Here is a 21,269-nt window from a genome sequence, read left to right on the forward strand (position 1 = left end):
ACAGCAGATAGCTGGTTGCAGGCTTGTGTAAGCCTCTCACGATTAGGTTCCTGGTAAGTTCCCTTATATCCCTCTTCAAAGAATAAACACGCCACAATCTTGTTTAAGGTATATAAAAGAAGTTTACTCACATCATCAGTTCACAGTTGGATCCCTGAAGGCAGACAGTTACAAAATATATACAAGTGGATCCATCTCATATGGGGATAATCCCAGTGTCCTCTGTTGGCTGGAAGCCAACAGAGCATCTCTAGCTAAAAAGCTGCTCCAACGACGGAGGAAGTCAAAGAGAGCGTGTGCTGCGTGATTTGCCCTTTTGATACCTGGACAGGTAAGGTCACACCCACCTCTAGTCACATGCAAAAGGAAGTATGCCCCAGCCAGAAGGAAACAGGAAGTTTTCGACTGGCTGGACCAAACATTTTCCCGCATGTCCACTCTAGGAAAACAAGGAATGTTGTACTTGACTGCTACTTATGTATCACATCCCACAATATATTGTGTACGTGCATGTGTGGGCGTGGGTGCTTCTACTCAGGTGTTTATCGTGGGATTGGTGCTTCTAACGCAAGAACTTTTTTTTTTGCAGCGTGCATATGACATTGTCAGCACAATCCCAGCCTATTTCCCCTGCCCACTACAATGTAATCCAAATTTGCCCTTTTCAGAGAAAATCTAGGAATTTTAAAGAAAATTATTGCCAGTTACTCTAAACAAACTGCTCAGAGTGTTAAGCCATTGTCTGGAAGCTCCCTATGTCAGAGGAAACAACTCCACGGACCTAGCTGTGACATTAATGTAATTTAATAGCATACACCACTTTTAGAGTTTTAAAAACAAAAAGTGGTTTAGAAACAATTTTAGATAAATAAATAAAAGTTTGTGCACACCTGCAGAAGGGCATCCAGGGGGAAAAGTGTCCCTATGTGTGCCTGCTGTCTGTGACAAATTGCTCATTCTGCTCAGCAACCTTCCCTGGATGAAATGTAATCTCACTCTCTATAGACTCACTAGTCCCAAATTCCCAAATGAAATACAACTGGGTTTGCCCCCATGAAATCATTAGAATAGAGATTTGAAAGGCTTAGGCTGTGCAACGCACTATATGTTGAAAACACATTTGGAGTAAAGTCTTCTCCTCAAAGAATTCTGGGCACCGCAGTTTACCCCTCGCAGAGTTGCAACTGTCACCACAAAACAACTCGGGCTTCCTATAGTTATTGAAAGTTAACATGGTTTAAAGGCAGGGGTAGTGGGGTGGGGGGAGGTAACAAAAATAAGGAGAAAGGAAAGTGGGTAGCAAATCAAATTATTCAGTGCAGCCATCTAAGACTACAATCTTACTCACTTACTAGGGATTAAGTCCCATGGAACTCAGTGAGTTGTCTATTACTTTTACAGTAGCAGATGTGCACCCAATCTAGATCAGGACCAATAAAGGTTTAATCCTTCCCCTGCACCTCCCCCCCCAACCCTGCTGCAGTCTGCTGTTTGCTCTGAGGGAGGAAAGTCAAGACATACAAATGTAGGAATAAATTCCTCATGCTGCGGACTCAGCCCAGTTCCTCCTCCACCCCAGGTGCTATTTACAAAAGTTTTAAAGAGATGGGGAGGCATTTGCATTCATGAATAGTATCAGACTACATTAATGCTTTCTGGATTTTATCGTATTTGATTACCTTGCTGCAATTCACCCTGGTTTCTCAATTGCATTTGTGCAAATGTAATAGCTAGATTAATTGACCAAAATTAAAATGATCAATTGAGTGACTTTTTCTTTAATTGGATTGCAGAACTTTCTTCTTCTTTTTTTAGCAAAGAGAAATATGCAATTCCACCATAGTGTACAGACATATTCTAGATCCCAAACTGTAGATTCTTTATATAGAAGATAATGAGACAACAGTATCATATCATATCTTGCCAGAATGGTGCTGCCATTCAACAAATATGGTAACATAAATATATTATACGGAGAATTACACAAAAAGGAAGTGCTGTTTAAGTTGAAGAAGCTAAAGACAGACCACGAATAAATGTGGGCTACAACCTATATATACACCAAAGAGACTAGGAATATGTCCCTTGTTAATTAGTTCTAAAACTTCATATTTTGATGCATCTATTTGATAACAATGTGGCATAAAGACATTGGGGGGGGAGAGACTACTCATTTACCCCATTATAATTGATTTATGGGGAGCTTCTGGGTTCCATATTGTCCACCAGGTTCTTTAACACACACCAAACTGCTGAGTGAACTTCCACATAAATTTGGACCAGCGCATCATTCATATGTTGATGTCACCCAGCCTCTTGTCTCACAATGTCAACAGAACCTAGGGATTGCAGTGGAAACCCTGGGAGTTGTAAGGGACTGCATGTGGGTGAACAAATCAGAACTTAACTCAGATATGATGAAAATAGCTGTTGGTTTGCAGTTGGAGACAGAGGGTTGTTCAGCTGATCCAGTACTGGAAATCTGGCTGGTGTTGGGTGAGGTTTCATTGAAGGGTCATAACTCTGTGGTAGAGCATCTGTGTTGTGTACAGAAGGCTCCTGCTTCAGTCACCAGCATCTGCAGGTAGGGATAGGAGAGACTCCCTGTATGATACCTGGGAAGACACTGCCCTTCAGTGGAGACAGTATTGAACTAGATGGACCAGTGGTCTGATTCAATATAACATACTAGCTTCCTATGTTCCTCCTGAACTCTGCTGTTTGCAGCTTGGTGATGAGGGCTAAGAATGCCTTTTTACAAGCGTCCAGGTCTTGCATCTCAATGAGGCTTGCTTTGGCACCTGGTTGGGGCTCCAGCCCCATTCCTACCCCTGTCCTTTTAGGGTGACAGAGTAAAAAAGAAAGAAGGCAAGGCTCCAATACCTTTAATAGTTATATAGAAGGTGAACTTCAGCAGATGTACCTTGTCAAGCGGCTGTTTGCATTTGGGTGGCTAAATATACCGTACATTGTCCTACTCAGATTTGGTCTGCTGTTCATTCCCAGGACCAAATTAAATTGCCGGTTCTTATCTTAAAGCAAGAAGTGGAGGGGTTAGTTTTATTTAAGGAACATCTTCTCTGCATGTCCCTCCTCCCTTTGCACTTTGCTCAGCGTTTTGGGCATTGCTTTGGATTACATAGAGGGCAGCCAACATCTATCAGGAGCAGGGCCTTTTTTGGTTGTGGCACCAGCCCCGTGGAATGCCCTCCCTTGGGACGCCTGCCTAGCTCCAGCATCAAATGCTTTTAGATGGCAAGTAAAAAAATCTGGCTTTTTAGAAAGCCTTGCAGCTTGTTTCTGAACACCCACCCCCTTTTAATCTGCTATTATTCTTGTGTTTTATATATGTGTCTTGCTTTCTATGCTTCTGTTTTTGTTCACAGTTTCATTCTATCGTTTTGATATATTTATGATTTTGGTTTTTTAATACAACTTGCTTTTGTTCTTGTAAGATACTCAGGTTTCTTTTGAAGATGATGTAACAAAATTTAAAAGCTAGCTGCACTTCCCCCAAACAAGGTTTCATTGTACATATCTCCTCTGATGTCTTCAGCAGTTCAGGTTGCTACAGAGGCTTCATATAGCTGCCTGCAGTCTCCAACATTTTTACTAGAATCTAATAAGACCTGCTGAACTCTCTGAGAATTACTGCATATGCATACCTGAGAATTTCACAGCACGAGAAGCCGCCTTGCCTTTTCTCGCTTCCTGGACTTTGCTGTTTAACCACACTGGTAACCTTTTGGTCTTCAGTGTGCTGTCTTCTTCTAATCTACAGTGTACATGTTATCTGAGCCTGTATTGTAATGGTTTTAAATTACCTCCAGGCTTGCTGAGGGGATTTGACCTTCCTAGCTACACCTTTCGGCTCCTTTATAGCTAATCCCCTCATTTGTGGAGAAATCCTGACTTTTGAAGTATGGCTAGGTCAGTCTTTCTGGGCAATTTTCTCACACACCAGATTCCGGGCAGGGTTTAAGATAAATCAAGAGTCAGTTCAATGGCTAACTATTCCAAAGCACAATCATTTATTGCATCTAAAAATGTTCCTTCCTTGTCATGACTCAAATTTACATTAATCCAGTCAGTTTGAAGGCAGGGGAAACGGCTTGTTACTTCACCATTTCTATTTCAGTAAGCTTCCTGATTTATTTATTTATTTTTTATCCTGAATTCTTTTTCCACCCCATAGTGATTCTTTTGCAGCAGGGAAACGTACTAAATCGTGACAAGACAGAAGTACTGTTTTGGGGGGACAGGGGGTGGGTGGGTGTGGGGGATTCCCTGTTCCTGAATGGGGTAACTGTGCCCCTGAAGGACCAGGTGCGCAGCCTGGGAGTCATTTTGGATTCACAGCTGTCCATGGAGGCGCAGGTTAATTCTGTGTCCAGGGCAGCTGTCTACCAGCTGCACCTGGTACACAGGCTAAGACCCTACCTGCCCGCAGACTGTCTCACCAGAGTGGTGCATGCTCTAGTTATCTCCCGCTTGGACTACTGCAATGTGCTCTACATGGGGCTACCTTTGAAGGTGACCCGGAAACTGCAATTAATCAGGGAATGCGGCAGCTAGACTGGTGACTGGGAGCGGCTGCCAGGACCACATAACACTGGTCCTGAGAGATCTTCACTGGCTCCCAGTACGTTTCCGAGCACAATTCAAAGTGTTGGTGCTGACCTTTAAAGCCCTAAACGGCCTCGGTCCTGTATACCTGAAGGAGCGTCTCCACCCCCATTGTTCAGCCTGGACACTGAGATCCAGCACCGAGGGCCTTCTGGCGGTTCCCTCATTGCGAGAAGTGAGGTTACAGGGAACCAGATAGAGGGCCTTCTTGGTAGTGGAACGCCCTCCCTTCAGATGTGAAGGAAATAAGCAGCTATCCTCTCTTTAAAAGACATCTGAAGGCAGCCCTGTTTAGGGAAGTTTTTAATATTTAATGCTGTATTGTTTTTAACACTCGATTGGGAGCTGCCCAGAGTGGCTGGGGAAACTCAGCCAGATGGGCGGGATATAAATAAATTATTATTATTATTATTATTATTATTATTATTATTATAAATGGATCCATGTTCACACACATACTAGTAACACAAGGACCATTCATGCACACACAAGGCACAGTCCAATGCTTAAACCCATGCCCGACTCTGTTATGGCCGTACTCTCACATACATCCCCTCTGACACATAGGGATGTAAGAATGCATTCCCCCCCCCCATTCTGCCCCGTATGTGTCTCATGCAGCACTGTTTTCATTCTGCTGCAGTTCATCTTCCACCAAAACCAACATTATTTCTCACCCTGCCCACTATGGCAAAATTGTTGTAACTTAAAAATATTGCATTGTCATTACAATATATTCCATCCCGTTCATTTCACTGCAGAGGAAACAAAATGCAAATGAGCAGCAGGAGGAAACGTAATCAATTGCATGTTGTTTGTGGGCTGAAAGCAACAGCAGCAGCCATTGCCGATTGTATTACCTAGATCTATTTTCATTCCTGACATGGAACGAATAAGCGAGTGTTGGCAAATTTCACTCCCGTTTCCATGTTTGTTGGAATTCCCCGACATTCCTACTCACGCATCAATCAGTCTTGCTTGCCGCCAGCGATCGGTTAAATTGCTGTTTACAAGCCTGCATGATGTGATTGTAGAATTAGCTTAACAAAGGTTATATGAACTGGCTGGAGGGAGGAGAGGCAACAGGAGGCGAAGGCCAGTAATGAGTAAGGTAGTGTTACCTAGATGTGAGGTAGTCAGGTTGATTTGTTCTCTTTATTTCATAGGTGCATATCCCGGCTTTTTAGGAGACTAACCCCACAAATGGGCTAAAATAGCGCACAAGCTAAACAGCCCTCTGAGTCTCTCTATCTGGCGCTTGAAACCCTTCCCAGGCCACACACCCCTCTTCCCAGGTCACGCCTCACCAGCCCTGCTCTTCCTCTTCCTCTAGTGCTTCTGATTGGCTGGAATGCATTCTTGATGCCTCCTGCATACTTGGATGGAGAGATCCAGTGCTTTTTTTTCTTTTAAAAAAATGTTTAGGGGTACTCTCATTTTCCTACTCATGTTGAAACGGAAGGTTGATCCTGGAGGAATGCAGCTCTTGGGCTAAAAAAAAATATCATTTCCTACTCCAGTTTGAAGCATATTAAAAACCAGTTCACTGGTGCCATGTTGCCTTACCTTTCCATGTTCTTTGAAAGAAGGAAGAATAAGACCAGCCCTGCCTCTGGAGACGGAGGAGAGAATCGATTTAGTTTGCATTTAAAGGTTAAACAACTTAATTTCTGCTTTCTATAATGGTATGAGAATTGGAAACATAGCTATCCTTCAAAAATTGTACTTCTCTGGATCTTGCAGTGCAGTCCTCCAATCAAACAACATTTACAAAAATGCATGCATTAGGAGTAATGTGTTGGTGGAAACGTTTGGAGAAATCGCTTGCAAAAATATGCACTTCAGTGAAAATGGCATACAGAAATGTTTTTATTAGGTGAAATTCTTGCTAAAATGCTGACAATTTTAATGGGCTAATTAATTACTTGCTGCATTAAATGTGGAGAACTGGATTTCAGAATGGAAAAATGAGAATCTGGGAGAAAGATCTGTCCCTCCCTACCTTTATCCTTTTCTCACTCTATGACTTCTGTATTGGTGTTTTTGTGTGTCTGCAGTGACCTGGAGAAATCGGTGGAGAGGATCCAAAAAGATTTGATGCACAATCACCGAATTATCTCCTCACAAGAGCTGGAGGAGAAATCCCTGGTGCTTAAACAGCTGGGAGATACCTTGACCGAACTGAAAGGTGAGAGGGGACTGGGGGAGCTCAAATCACTGCGATTGGGTTGGGATAAAGTTTTTCCTGTACTGTTCCATGGGCTGGGAAATGTGTGTAGTAGTATCTGGCACAGAACTTAAGTATGTGAGAATTTGTGCTGTCATCTTTTTAAAAAAGAGAGGTTTCCAGCCCTCATGATTGCCTGAGAGATGAATTTAAGGAACGGTTAGGTGGTGTGTCTGCTGAAATCTAGGTTTTATGTTCTAGGAACAGGGTTTGTGTTGATCTGTGTGTGGAGTGCTGGTGAACAAATTGTCCTTTCTTCTTTGGCCGTCTGGTCATTTCCCACAAAGATGTTGTGGTTCCATATTCTGCCTCTCACTGGCTTTTCCTCCAGCTATCTTCCCCCTGTTTCACACGTCTCCACACTGCTCTTTTCCTCCATCTTCGCTTCTGCCACCATTGTGCCAAAACGATGTATAAATTCTATCAAAACCCAAATCTCAGGTTCAGAATTAAATGGATTTCAGGTGAGTTTCTTTTTGTAGTGGTTGTTGAGAAATAAGAAAGCTGTGCCTTAAAACAGTCTAGATTTCCCTTGAGTGCAGAGAGTTGATTTTTCATTTTCCCAGTGCAAGCTAAGTGTTATTTGTCACACGGATTATGAACAGCCTATCTGTAAAAGCGCCAGGAAACAGTGGCCTTTCCAAGATAATTAGTCCTCAGAACCCATGAATCACGATGCTGGCTGAGACCAAAGGTCTGTTGAGCTCAGCAATCCCTACAGTGGCCAGACAGATGCCCCACGAAGTCCACAAGCAGGACATGAGGGAGGCAGACACCCCCTGTGGCTTAGTACCAGCCCCTGAACTCAATGCTCTGCCCTGAACATGGAGGCTGCATTTTAAGTTATTGCAACTTCTGGAGGATACCAAGCAGAGGAAGGCCGCTGTAGCCAATAGCTGTTGGTAGACCATGAGGCCCCATTTGCACTATACCTCAGAGGGCGAAGCGGGATGTGCCGCCCCTGGTGGAGAGAATTTGGCTGTGCTTCTGTGCTTGATTGGAAATCTATATGCGCAAGGGAGTGTTATAATTCTCCTCTTCACCATTTGGCAGGAGGTTTGACATGATCAGCGTGAAAAGGGAATTATGTGGAGAGTTGCCACATGATAAATTGGTCTGTATTCATACAGTGTCCATGAATAAAAAGCTCATCCCCCATTATTATTATTATTTCCATAGCACTGCATTGTGCTGATGCTGCTAATGATGATGATGATGATGATGATATATTGACTACGTTTTCATAATGACATATATTCAAAAAGTGGCATTCAGATGTAAAAATCTTATAAAAACAATTCCTTCCTCCTTTTTTCAGTCTTCCCATACCACTCAGCTGTGTTGACGCTGATGTTATTTATTAATAATTATGATGATGGTGATGCATGTATTGATTGCTTTTTTATAATGATACATTCAAAAAGCAACCTGGAAATGTAAAAACCCCAAGGAAAATACAATCAAGTATGATAAAAAAGTATAGCTAAAATAATTTGTGTTGGCCCAGGCTAGGGTAGCAAGCTTAAGAGTGGCATCGAGCTGCTCCCCCCCCCCACAAAAAAGAGTCTTACAGTTAACTCCGCAGAACGTGTGCGCACTCCCCATTTGCTTATTCATTTGTTAGCAAAGCGAGCACCCTTAGCATTTACACACACACACAGGCAATTGAACATGCATAGAAGTGTGTGCAGATCCCCTGCGTGATGCTTGCCTGCTGGTGTCCTCGTTTGCACTGCTGCTTGCTGCCTGAGCACATTCCGAGGACTCGGGCTGATCGAATGTGGCAGTTCCTGCATTTTCCTCTGCCCCTTCCATTTGTACATAGATAGGCTCTTGGCCTTTCCTTTTCCTTCTCTTTAACCCAGGGGTCAGCAAACCTTTTCAGCATGGGGCCGGTCCACTGTCCTTCAGACCTTGTGGTGGGCCAGGCTATATGTTGCCATGATTATGACCTGCATTTTTGGCGCAAAACCTTTTTGGGGCCAACCCCCACGGTGCCCAAATGTGATTTTTTTTTGGGGGGGGGTGTTCCCTCATAACCACACTGCTTCCTTTGCATTTTACGTGTTGACAGTTATTATCTCTCTCGTAAGGCGGGGTGGGGGGCTGAGGTAAGCGCGCCATTCCTGTCAGCCCTGGAGAGCGTGTGCGCATGCGTGAGTGAAGGGAAAAGCCGTTGGCCATGCTAAGTCAGGCCAGCAAAAATTTTCTTTTCCCTGCGTGAGGGAAGATGAGGTGGCGGCGGCTATTTACCTTTCCATGGCTCGCGCCATGTAGCTAATGAGCGGCCCCCGCAGCAGAGCATAGAACTGCTTTGGAGTGCAGTTGCCCAGGCATTCCTCACTTCCTCCCGGCGGGTGTCACTCCTGAGGCGCCTCTGAGCCCCTGCCACCGCAACTGCCCTTCCTGAGGTCAGTCGCTGGCAGCTCCATGGAGGAAATCCGAACTGTGGCTCCTTTTCCCTCTTCCCCACCCCTCACCCCAGAAGAAAAGATTGCTGCGTGTGCGCAACGGACGGAAAAGGGGCTTGCCTCGAGCAGCCGCCCACCCAGTGGCGTAGCGTGGGGGGTGCAGGGGGGCCGGCTGCACCGGGCGCAACATCTGGGGGTTAGGGATAGGGGGCACAAATCCACGGGTTAGGGGGTGCAAATTACTTGCCTTGCCCCGTGTGCTGACAACCCACGCTACGCCACTGCGCCCACCTCACTTTTGACCCCCAATCCTGGCTGAGTTGCAAAAACCATCACGCACACGCGCTATGCCGACTGCCTGGATTCCCGGACCATCCGCAGGCCGGATCTAGAAGGCAACTGGGCCTAATCCAGCCCGCAGACCTTAGTTTGCCAACCAATGCTTTAACCTATAGATGGAGGAGCAATTCAATTCAGTCCACATTTACAGGTGAACCCACCAAATCTGTGCTTTCCGAAACAATACGCTAACCCGAAATATAGTCATCCTTTGTAATGTGCGCTCCTCTGAATTTTTCCAGCGCAGTTCTCCAGCCAGGTAATGTGTGCAAAAATGTATATAGAATCATAGAACTGTAGAGGTGGAGGGGACTCCAAGGGTCATCTAGTCCAACCCCCTACAATACAGAAATCTCAACTAAAGCATCCATGACAGATGGCCATCCAAGTAGTGTTCATATAGCTGCATATATCTGCAATTTCGTGAGGATTTAAATAAATAAATAAAGTTGCAAATCTGTGAAAATGTAGAGATTTGAACTTAAGATTGGAAAAAACCCCTAAATTGATAGACCCTCATCCTCACTATGGACAAACAAGCCTGAGCTTTACAGTGCAATCCTATTCATGTCTATTCAGAAGTAAGATTAATGGAGTTCAGTGGGGGTGACTTCCAGGTAAGTGGATATAAAATTGCATTCTCAAATATTCTGAGAGGAAGGATGCCGTATCATATTATGGCAAATGTGAAAGGCTAGTATAAAATGGCAGATACCAAAAAATGTCAAAAAACTTGCCAGATCTTAGTGTTTTCCAGCAAGTCTTAATATTTCAATAGATCCAAGAAGGAGGTTTTAGAAAATACAGGCATTTACATAATGTTAGTTTCATTTGCACCATTTCCAGAAAAAAGAACCTCTTGGGAAAAGCAGATCCACAACACAGAGATTTTGGATGTTTCTTTTTACTAGTGCCTACCAATATTCACTAAATTTCTGACATTCAGAACCAACAGAAGCCGGGGCGGGGGCGGGGGGAACTAGGTAAAAGCAATAAAGAAGGGATATCCTGATAACGCCATCTCCTCGCCCACTCCCCAGTCCCTCCACCATGCCTGGCGGGAGGGAAATATCAAGGACATTTCAGGTTTCATTTATGTTTTAAGTTGCTAGCTCTCATGAAAACATTTTTTTGAAAAAATACCAAATCTCCACAGAGGGCGCTGAGCAGCTGTGGCTTTGCAGCCCTTCTTCACACTCCCGCATTAATGCAGAACACACGACCGCTTACCTTGCTTGTGACTGGCTGTGCTGTTGGGAGTGGGAGGGAGGAGAGATGTGGTGGTGGGTGTTGACGCAGTGAGTGGGTGGGGTGCAAACGCCATTCCTCCTCTGAGGCCAAGTAACATTGTCGGCCAGAGGAGGCCTCACTTCTCACTCACCTGAGCCTTGCCATCCCACCCGCCCGCCTGCTTCCCTTCTCAGCTCTGTGCCTCCCTCTCCTGCCCACCCTCAGGTGAAAGCCTTCCTCGGGCCTGCTCTGACCCCCGTGCCTCTCCCTTCCCTCTCTGCCCGTCCCTGGCATTGCAGCTAATTTCCCCAGCCTGCAGAGCAAAATGCGCGTGGTCCTCCGCGTGGAGGTGGAGGCCGTGAAGTTCCTCAAGGAAGAGCCTCACCGGCTGGACGGCCTATTCAAGCGGTGCAAGGCAGTGACCGACACCCTGACGCAAGTCCGCAAGTGAGTGAGCCCCTTCCCGAGCGAGCGGAAGCCCTGCTTGTTTCTCCTGGGACCCGATAGGCCGAGACGTAACCTTCTGTCCCGTCCCACAAAGATGCTAGAGTTCCCTGCAGGTGTACCTGGAAACGCCTGGCATTTTTATGTGCCATGCCTGCATCCCTCCTGCTTCCTCCAAGGAGCTCATAACAGAACACATGGGATTCCTAAATGGGATTTCCAGGTACTGGCCAGGATCGGGCTTGCTTAAGCTTCACGAGCGAAAACGACCTCAGGTGTCCCCAGCCCATTCTCCGGGTGATGTAAGTGTGGTGTTTCTTTAAAGCCCCGCCTCCTGATCCCTAAGGCCCCTCCCACTGGCCAGGGCTCCGCTGCCATCATTGCCCCGATTGCCATTGCACCCGCATTTGCTTCTTCCAAACGGCCGCAGCTTCTCTCGTCCTCACTGACCTCCGGGCTCCTCAGCCATCGTTTTATCAGTGCTGCTGTTCATGCACCCCTAACGTGCAGTTTCAGAGAATGGCCCTTGTAGGCAAACAGACACAGCAGCGTTTGCTGCTATTTGCAGGTGGCAGCCATTTTTGAGTCTGTTGCCCACACACTCTGACCTTTGACCTTTTTCTCGGCAGGCAAGTTGACGAAGGGGTCTGGGACTCGTCCAGTAACCTCCTTAGCCAGTCTCCAAAGAAAGTGGAGCCAGAAAGTGACTTCAGCAGGGGCTTGGATTTCGAGGTACCCACCAGCCCCCCGATGAACCTCCACGACCTGACTGCTTCCACGGACAGCCTGGGCACGAGCAGCTATGGGCAGAGCCAAATGCAGAGCCACTTGTCCAAGGGTAGCAACCCATCCCGGGGTTCAGAGATGGTTGCTGCCAAGACCCAGACAGGCTCCGAGACCCCCAGCAAGAGGAGCGTGGACAGATCAGTGTCTATGGAGGTGAGAGCAGTTTATGATGATAAAGTGGAAGAGAAACAAGGTCCTTAAGGAATAGGATGCAGCTCACACACTGGATTCCCATCAAACACACGGTTGTTCTTCCCAGGTCACAGAAACGCAGCATTTCCATATTGCACACTTCTGCTCAGGGCAGGAGGGGGTGATTAAAAGGGGGCACCGCATCTGGGAGTTAGTGGGACAATGGGAGGGGCAAACCTGGTAAGGACTCATAATGGTGGGGCAAAACCCATTGTGGGTGTAATAACATTGAAACATACCAGAACGTTCCAGGGGAGGAGAGCAGGTGAAATGGATAAGGCAATGTGGACCCGGTGTACCCTAACTGTGCTGTTGACAAAAACAAACAAAATAATGGAATGGAATGGGAGCGAGAGGTGAGCGCTAAAATGTGACAGTCTGGAAGTACTCCAGGAGAGGGAATTTGTATGCAAAGCCTTTGGAAACAGCTACTCCTCAGGCAAGATCCAGAGCCATACTACAACATTTTGGTGCCTGAGATGGAAAACTTTGCCCCGTGGTATTTGCTGTCTCTCTGATCCAAGCAAGTGCAGTCTACCACCAATGTTGACAGCGATCACTTAACCTCTCTTCCCTCCCTTTGTGATCCTCCTCTTGTGAATTGGAGAAACAGGGTCTTCTCAGTGGTGGCCCCTCATTTGATGGAATTACCTTCCTAGTGATTTATGTATGCAATTTAAAGAAAACCTGTAACTGCTTTCACAAAGTTAAAATAATGTTATGTTACACAAACACAATGCTCCAGTGATCGTAGCGGCCACAACAGATAGAATTTCCTTTCTGTGTAACTCTTAAAGGTATAGAAGATCTTTCAGGGCTAGACCCCCAACTGAGGAATGGAGAATCCATGTCCCTCCAAATGTTGTTGGACTACAACTCCCATCATCCCCGCAGAGGCCGATGGAAGCTGGAGTCGAAGATCATCTGGAGGGTAGCAGGTTTCTCATCCCTGCTCCAGCCCTACTGGTCATTTTGTTTCACACCAGCCAAATCTCCCTTCCCTCTTCCATTCTCACTATCCCAGGGATCAGCAAAACTTTTTCAGCAGGGGGCCGGTCCACTGTCCCTCAGACGTTGTGGGGGGCCGGACTATATTTTTTTTGTGGGAGGAATGAACGGATTCCTATGCCCCACAAATAATCCAGAAATGCATTTTAAATAAAAGGACACATTCCATTCATGTAAAAACACGCTGAGTTCCAGACCATCCGCGGGCTAGATTTAGAAGGTGATTGGGCCGGATCTGGCCCCCGGGCCTTAGTTTGCCTACCCATGCACTATCCTCTCCTTTCCTGAGTCCCAGTCTCCTCAACACTCCTTCCTCTCCACCTATGCCCATGTGTTTTTTCTAATACATGTTTGGCCCATAACTCCTTTACCTCCTGAGACATCTTCCCAGCCCACAGCCTGCCTCACAAAACTACCCCTGTCCCTAGGACCCATGTGAGACTTTAATCACAGCCAAGCTTAAACCATTTCCCCTTCTGGACTGCAGGCTGTTCTGGCAGCATTGTTCACTGAGAAGCTGGAAGGGTTTCTCACTGACTTCACTTGCCATAGTGCAGTGTCTGTGAACATTCCATGCCAGCTCAGTCAATCAGTTAGAAACTTCACTGCCACAAGCTCAGGGGAACAGAACCACCTCCGCAGACAGGGATTGCACCATAGCTTGGCCTGGGTCCAGCCTTCCTCTTCTTACCCACTGAACAGCAAGGAGAGGGGAAGGCGGATTTTCCACCCCTTTCTGACTCTCTAAAAGGTGCAGCGCTCCTCACTCAGTGGTAGTCTCCCTGTTTTTCTATCCTCAAGGTTCAAGGCTCAAGCCTAAGCACTTCCCACTTGGGAAATCAAATGCTCAGCTGCTATGTAGAGTCTAGTCCAAGGGCCAGCAAACTTTTTCAGCAGGGGGCCTGTCCACTGTCCCTCAGATCATGTGGTGGGCTGGACTATATTTTAGGGGGGGAAATGAACGAAGTCCTATGTCCCACAAATAACCCAGAGATGCATTTTAAATAAAAGGACACATTCCACTCATGTAAAAACACGCCGATTCCCGGACCGTCCGCAGGCCGGATTTAGAAGGCGATTGGGCCGGATCCGGCCCCCCGGCCTTAGTTTGCCTACCCATGGTCTAGTCTGCCACCCTGCTCTAGAGTAATGAGTGCATCAGTTACCCCAGCCCTGCTTTACAGGCTGCCGAGCGAGACTGGGAGGAAAAGCGAGCAGCCTTGACCCAGTACAGCGCTAAGGATATTAACCGCCTCCTGGAAGAGACCCAAGCTGAGCTTATGAAAGCCATCCCTGACTTGGAGTTTGCGGCCAAGCACAAGCAGACCTCCAGCAGCGGTGGCAGTGGGAGCGCCGCCTCCACCCCAGAGCACAAGCCCTCCAAACCCCAACATGCACAGAAGGCCACAACCAAAATGGACCCCAGCGGCCGCCGTGGATCAGGTAAGGCAGGTGCAGAGCAGTGGGGAGACAGACAGTGCAGTGCTCTGCGATGAGGAGCAGTCAAGGCAATGAGGGGGTCAGCTACAGTTTCCAAGATCCTTTGGGAGATAACAGTGATATAAACCTGATTTCAGCGTATGTTGTGGATGTCACCCCAGTCTCTAATCCTTTGTGGGTGAGGTTTATGTATGTTCCTCAAGTCTCTGAGACCTTGTCCTTTATTGCTGCCTCCAGACAACTGCACGCAGCTTCCAATGTGCGGATCCACCCGGGCAGAGAGACAATGTGCAGCATTGTGTGTGCTGGAGAAAGCTGTGAATTAAATGCATGGCTCCTAACGCTAACTTTGTCAACCTCCCTAGATGAGTTGACGGTGCCCAGATATCGGACTGAGAAGCCCTCCAAGTCTCCTCCCCCACCCCCACCTCGGCGGAGTTTCCCATCCTCCCATGGTCTCACGACCACCCGTACAGGAGAGGTGATCGTCACCAGCAAAAAGGAATCCAGTTTCATGAAGGTATGAATCCCTTATATGACAGGCCAGAGATATCCAGGGGCTCCTCCAGACGACCTGTTCATTCAGCATTAATTCTGCTTTGCTTGCACAAAGTTTACACAAAAGTTAGACTTATGTCCAGTCTTCATCCTGACTTGTTTATGGGGCTGTTTTATGACAACAAGCATTCAACCTTCATCCATCCTGATTTGGATGTTTTGTTATTGTTGTTTAGTCGTTTAGTCGTGTCTGACTCTTCGTGACCCCATGGACCAGAGCATGCCAGGCACTCCTGTCTTCCACTGCCTCCTGCAGTTTGGTCAAACTCATGTTTGTAGCTTCGAAAACACTGTCCAACCATCTTGTCCTCTGTCGTCCCCTTCTCCTTGTGCCCTCCATCTTTCCCAAAATCAGGGTCTTACAAGTCTTTTTCTATTAATCATTCCTTCATCATACAGTTTTAAATGCATTTCCTCATCACTTTCCAAACAACTGAAAGTCCGTTCATTAGTTTTCAAAGTGGATTGTATATAACTATCCTGATGTTATTGTGAGCACAAATCATCATGAATGTGCAATAAAAAGGACATCTTGAGGGGCCCGTACATCCAGTCTTTATTGAGCATTAGTTCTGATTTGTTTGCAGGGTGGTTATACGACAGTGAGCATTCATTCTGTATTCATCCCGATTTACTTGCACATTTTCCCATTAGTCATACATTCACTGAACACTTCTCAATATATTTCTCCATCTGTTTCTGAACTGCAAAAAGCCTCTTTAAAAAAAAAAAAGATGCTATTTTAGGCTGAAATAGCACTTTCATCCACTTCAATTGTGCAAACCTAAATTTCTAGTATGAACATTAATCCCTCCCATAAAACAGGGAGCACTCCCAGTGAACTAGATTTGTCCCGTGCCCTTTCCCCCTTCCTCTTTCCCATTCATCACCTCTCCCTTTGCTTGTTCTTCCAGAAAGCCGAATCAGAAGAGCTGGAGACCCAGAAGCCGCAGGTGAAGCTGAGGAGGACTGTGTCAGAGGTCGCTAGGCCTGCCTCTACGCCCCCCATCATTGCCTCTGCCATCAAAGATGATGATGAGGAAGACCGGATCATTGCAGAGCTCGAGGTAGGCAGGGCATATGTAAGAAGGAGCCACTTGCAAATGGTCCGTAGAACTGCAGAAGCAGTTTTGGCCCCAGTGTGGCCGTTTCCATCCATGTTGTTGAAGTGACTCAGTGGCTGCACTGTGGCCAGACTGATAAAGCCCTGCTCTAGTGGCCTGTGAAGCCAAGAGGTGGACTTCCTAATTTTTTGTAGGGAGTAGATCAGACATAGGCAAACTCCTGCCCTCCAGATGTTTGGGACTACATCATCCCTGACCACTGGTCCTGTTAGCTAGGGATGATGGGAATTGTAGTCCCAAACATCTGCAGGGCCAGAGTTTGCCTATGCCTGTAGCTTCTAGAATTATGAGAAATTCAATGAGAAACCCTCCAGAGCAGGATCTCCTTAAGTGGAGATTCACTTTGTAGGTCATGTTCTGGCTGAATGTCAGCAAATGTTTGCATGCCTAAGCATGACTTGTGCTTCTAGACATTACACTCAGTCTGCAATCCTGCATTAACCAAATGTTGGACCCCAAAAAAAACATTTAAAATCTGGGACACGCTAACATCTACTCAGAAAACATCTGGTTGCTGTTACTAAGAGTGAGGAACCTCCTATCATCCCTGACTGTTGATCATGCTGGCTGAGGCTGATGAGAACTGGAGTCCATTCTCTGGAGATCCTCAGATGCTCAACCTCCAATAAGAGTTGAACAACTAGGGACTAACTGCTTGTTGTACACTATCCCCAAGGATGGGGGAATCTGCGGCCCTTCAGATGTTGTTAGATTCAACTCCCATCAGCTCCACTCAGCATGGTGAAGGTGGTGGCTGGAAGGCCGCAAACTCCCTCCAGTCCTGTTCAAAACTAAGTCTCATTAATGAAAGTATTGCACTATTGACAACACTTATTGTCAGGCATTTTCATTAGCTCCATTATGAGGCTGCTATGGAACGAACAGTCCCTATTGACTGTGATTGTCTCATCTGATTGTCTCATCTGATTCATCCCTTCCCATCAATGTCTTGTCTGTAAAAGGTCAGCTTGTGAATTAACACTGTTTGCTGCACTCTGTATCCATTCCTGTGTTGCGGGCGACGTCATTCTTTTTCCCAATACGTTATTAAAATAATTTGTGCCCACAGCAGAACTGCATATTTTTGAGATGTAAGGTTTCAAAATACTCAGGATAATTACTAAGGGGTTTAGTGGGGGAGGGTGTTTTTTGTGTGTGTTTTGAGGGGGTAACCTGTCAATGTATTTGATCTTTCTAATAACATTCCTCCAGTATATAAAACTCGCTTTCTTATGGGATGGCCATATATACATGAAATCTGCACTGACTTAACAATGCCTCCCAAAAGCACAAGATGTATTTCCATGTATTTTCTTTTTACTGGATGAAATATGTTGCCATTACAACCATTTATTTAAAAAGTTATCTATATAGGTTAATTATACACAGTTAACATGGCCCTTCTCTACAGATATAAATCCGAAGAGAGTTTGAAATTGACACCTGTAAATCCCTCTCCCATTTGTCTTTATCTTTGTAATCTTCTGGCTCAGTCTCCAACATAATTCCACAGAGAAGACTTTTTGCAAGTAATGTGACGTATTAGCAGCTGTTCAAATTTTGTCAGATTTCATGTCACTTAGCTCTCATTGTATTGCCTGAATTTGACTCCTAATTTGTAATAATTTGAATCTCAAGCAGAAGCTGATAAGGGGGGGGGGGTCAGGAAGTGATTCCACATTTTACATTTCATGGCTTTATAAATGACATCTACCTCCCTCCCTCCCACCCAGCCCCACACTCCACAGAAAATTGAAAAAAACCCACATTGTTCTCAGATACCTAATCCCCTTGCCATTTGGAAAATGTTTGCAATATAAAAGCGGTGTCAATAGTGTCAATTATTCTCTGTATTTATCCCAAGTTCTAATTAGGGCTTTATATATTCCATTACATTTCGGACTGATTTGGTTTAATTTTCTCAGATCCGTGCTGCTGGCAGAGTATTTATTTTACATTGTTCAGTGTTTCCCAGTGTTACCTGGGCATCAGCTGAAAATGTCAGAGCTAGGTACACAGCTGTATTGTAGTTTTTGGTTACAGGAAGAACAGCCACATTTTGTTCTTGGAACCAGGTAAATTTGTTCAAACAGGACATTGAATTGGATTAAGTTCTTCTCTATCCCTTATGAAATTATTGGAGGGACAGTTAAGGAAACGGCACAGCAGTGTCTGTGATGTTTCATTTTTATCATAGCAATGCTATCCATCCACACGTAGGTTTTTCTGATGCTCATATTTTTAACGCTCCTGTGTCTTGTTTCCCCAGTGATACAGCTGGGGTTTTTTTTCTCAGTGTAGCTACGGCTTTGGATAGTGACATTCCCAAATGCATCTAATTCCCTTATTTTTCCATTTAAGAGTATGGTGTCTCCCCCCCCCCCCATTTGCTGCTTTGGTTATGTCATCTGAATGTGTATCCCCAGAAATTCAGATTTCCCATTGATTAACTTACTTTCCCAAACCGGTATTAAAAATATATATTGTGGTCCTGTCAAAAGTTATTGCAGTGTTATATCAGATTGTTCCAAACTTGGGTCTCCAGCTGTTTTTGGACTACAACTCCCATCATCCCTAGCTAGCAGGACCAGTGGTCAGGGATGATGGGAACTGTAGTCCAAAAACAGCTGGAGACCCAAGTTTGGGAAATGCTGTTCTATATGGTTGCTCTTTGAACCATGTGGATACATTCAGATGACAGAACCCTCATTTAACACATCTCCACTCTAAGTTCTCCTCTTCCAGTGGATTTGCATTTTTAGAGAAAGGGTGTTACGGAACTGTTAAGAATGTAAGCATTCAGTTAGCCATGGGTTAGCCAGACCCAGCTTTTCTCAAATGAATTTTTCAGCTGCTAAAAAATGTCACTTGGACTGCAAAGGAAATGAAAATTAATCCAGAACCTGCAGATATCAGAAATTCACCAGGTTGTTTGTTACTACTGTAAAATGCTGGCAATGTAGTTAGTATAGTAATCATCTTGGAATGGTCCCTGAGTTTAGAAGCAGTTTATGGGGAAATGTTGCCTCCTGGTGGGCATGCTGAGAACTACACTATCCAACTCAATTCTGAGTACAGTATTATGATTTTAACATATTCTCTGAACCATCGTTATGGTAACAGCCAAGACCTCCAAAGGGAGACTTACAGACTTGGGACTGAAACTCTTATACACTTTCATTTTGATTTTTTTAAAGCAGAGCTAAGTGTAATATGTAGCAGCAAGTGATGGAGCTTGGTGTGATAATAGAAATGCAATTCTCCTTCACCTTAGCAACGCTTGTTAGAATTTAGAATTACTGCAGATCTGGAAGCAAAAATGGCAGTAGATTTGTGGGTGCCAAGAAGGACCCCTAGATCAACTTTCTTCCTTTGTCTCCACACACCCCGAAACATCACTGCAATGTCTTTTTTATCACTAGTCAGTACAATTGGGCCAATTGGGTGAATGTGGGTTTAAAATCAAGAAAGGTTTATGGTTGGTATTTTAAAAACAAACAAACCAGTGTAGTTTTCTCCTACTATTGAATTTCAAGGTTTCCTGTCCAGCAACATTGAGGGCATAAAAGGGGTGTACTGTATTCCTATTTCTGTGTGTCATTGTCATTCTGTAGCACAGTATACTGTGTGTTACACAGCTGAAAGTGGGTGTTCTCAGAACGGTACATCTTGTGATTTCAGTTTTTAACAAACTATCTGCCTGCAGATCCTTTCTGAAACCGAGGGTAGGGCCAAGCCCTGTGGTCAGTTTCCTGGTTGTCAGTTCCACGCCACCCCATAAGCTCGTGGTTATCCTCCTTGAGCCGGAATTAGCAACCCACACTTATTTTGTTTTCTGTCTGTATACAGCCCCTCAAAAAAACCAAACCCAAAACAACCACCTTCCGTGTTCTGACTTCCTCAGGTATTTCAGAGAAGCTCTTCATTTATTCCTAAGTTCCATTGCGACCAGCTCGCCCCTGCCGCAGACATGTGGCCCAATGGGGCCACCATAGCAGCCGAAGGATGGAAGGTAACACAGCCGTGCTTGGACGGATCACAACTCCCTTCTTCTCTTCCTTCCCTCTGACTGGCTACCTGCCATAGCACCTTTAACAGGATTCCTCTTCCTTTTCTGCAGCCCCTTGTTAACTCTTCTTTCTCTTTCTCTCTCTACCTCTCCGTACATTAACCAACTAACGGCTCTTCCCCACGTCACCCACCTGACACAAGTAGTGTGCATTGTCCTGACACAACACGGGATCCAACCAGCACTAACCCTGTGTGACTCTTTCGAAGGGACAGGTGTATGATTTCCTGGGCCTCCCCCCCAAAGAATGCTGAGCAAGTTTGGACTGGGGCGGAATCGGGAGTGCTGATCACTGTTTAGTTGGGGGTAACTCACTTGTTCTGCTTGCGCTATTATTCCGCCTGCACTTCTAGACAAAGGGATTTCCTGATTGCAATGCATGCCACGCCTTTTGGGCGGAGCCTGGGTGCTTGTTCTCACTGCTCGTTTCCAAGTGCATGGGTCTGGGGGGATGAGGGGGGGCGGAGAATGCCACATTCTTATCTCCCCCAACTAAAGTGATTCTGTTCTGGTGTTATCTGGGGCTTGAGTCACATCCTACGAAATCGGAAAAGTTTTTTATTGCTGTTAGTATGCAATATCTGGAAGAGTTCTGGAGATTTGGTTCAGTGTAGAGCAGCCTTTCTCAACCTGTGGTCCCCAGATGTTGTTGAACTACAACTCCCATCACCCCTAGCTAGCGAGGCCAGAGCTCAGGGATGATGGGAGTTGTAGTCCAACAACATTTGGGGATGCACAGGTTGAGAACCGCTGGTGTAGAATGGGATACCGTTGAGAATTTGCTGATTTCTCTCAACCTGTCTCAGTGGTGCTCC

General features: G+C 45.7%; 1 protein-coding gene across 10 annotated transcripts in view; it reads left to right on the top strand.

Annotated features, from left to right (window-relative positions):
* The window catches only part of SRCIN1 (SRC kinase signaling inhibitor 1), a 263,638-nt gene that overhangs the window by 218,619 nt on the left and 23,750 nt on the right, over positions 1-21,269 (top strand). For 8 of the 10 annotated variants that reach the window (XM_082197166.1, XM_082197162.1, XM_082197165.1 and 5 more), the window contains 7 exons: positions 6,684-6,814; positions 11,133-11,280; positions 11,907-12,216; positions 14,448-14,706; positions 15,069-15,223; positions 16,176-16,328; positions 20,290-20,397. In XM_082197166.1, the coding sequence (XP_082053292.1) occupies positions 6,684-6,814; positions 11,133-11,280; positions 11,907-12,216; positions 14,448-14,706; positions 15,069-15,223; positions 16,176-16,328; positions 20,290-20,397 (1,264 nt within the window). The remainder of the gene's footprint in view (positions 1-6,683; positions 6,815-11,132; positions 11,281-11,906; positions 12,217-14,447; positions 14,707-15,068; positions 15,224-16,175; positions 16,329-20,289; positions 20,398-21,269) is intronic. The other 2 variants (XM_082197171.1, XM_082197163.1) reach the window with 1 other exon arrangement.

The sequence above is a fragment of the Podarcis vaucheri genome (assembly GCF_965113315.1).
Source record: "Podarcis vaucheri genome assembly, chromosome: 13".
Taxonomy (NCBI): Eukaryota; Metazoa; Chordata; class Lepidosauria; order Squamata; family Lacertidae; genus Podarcis; species Podarcis vaucheri.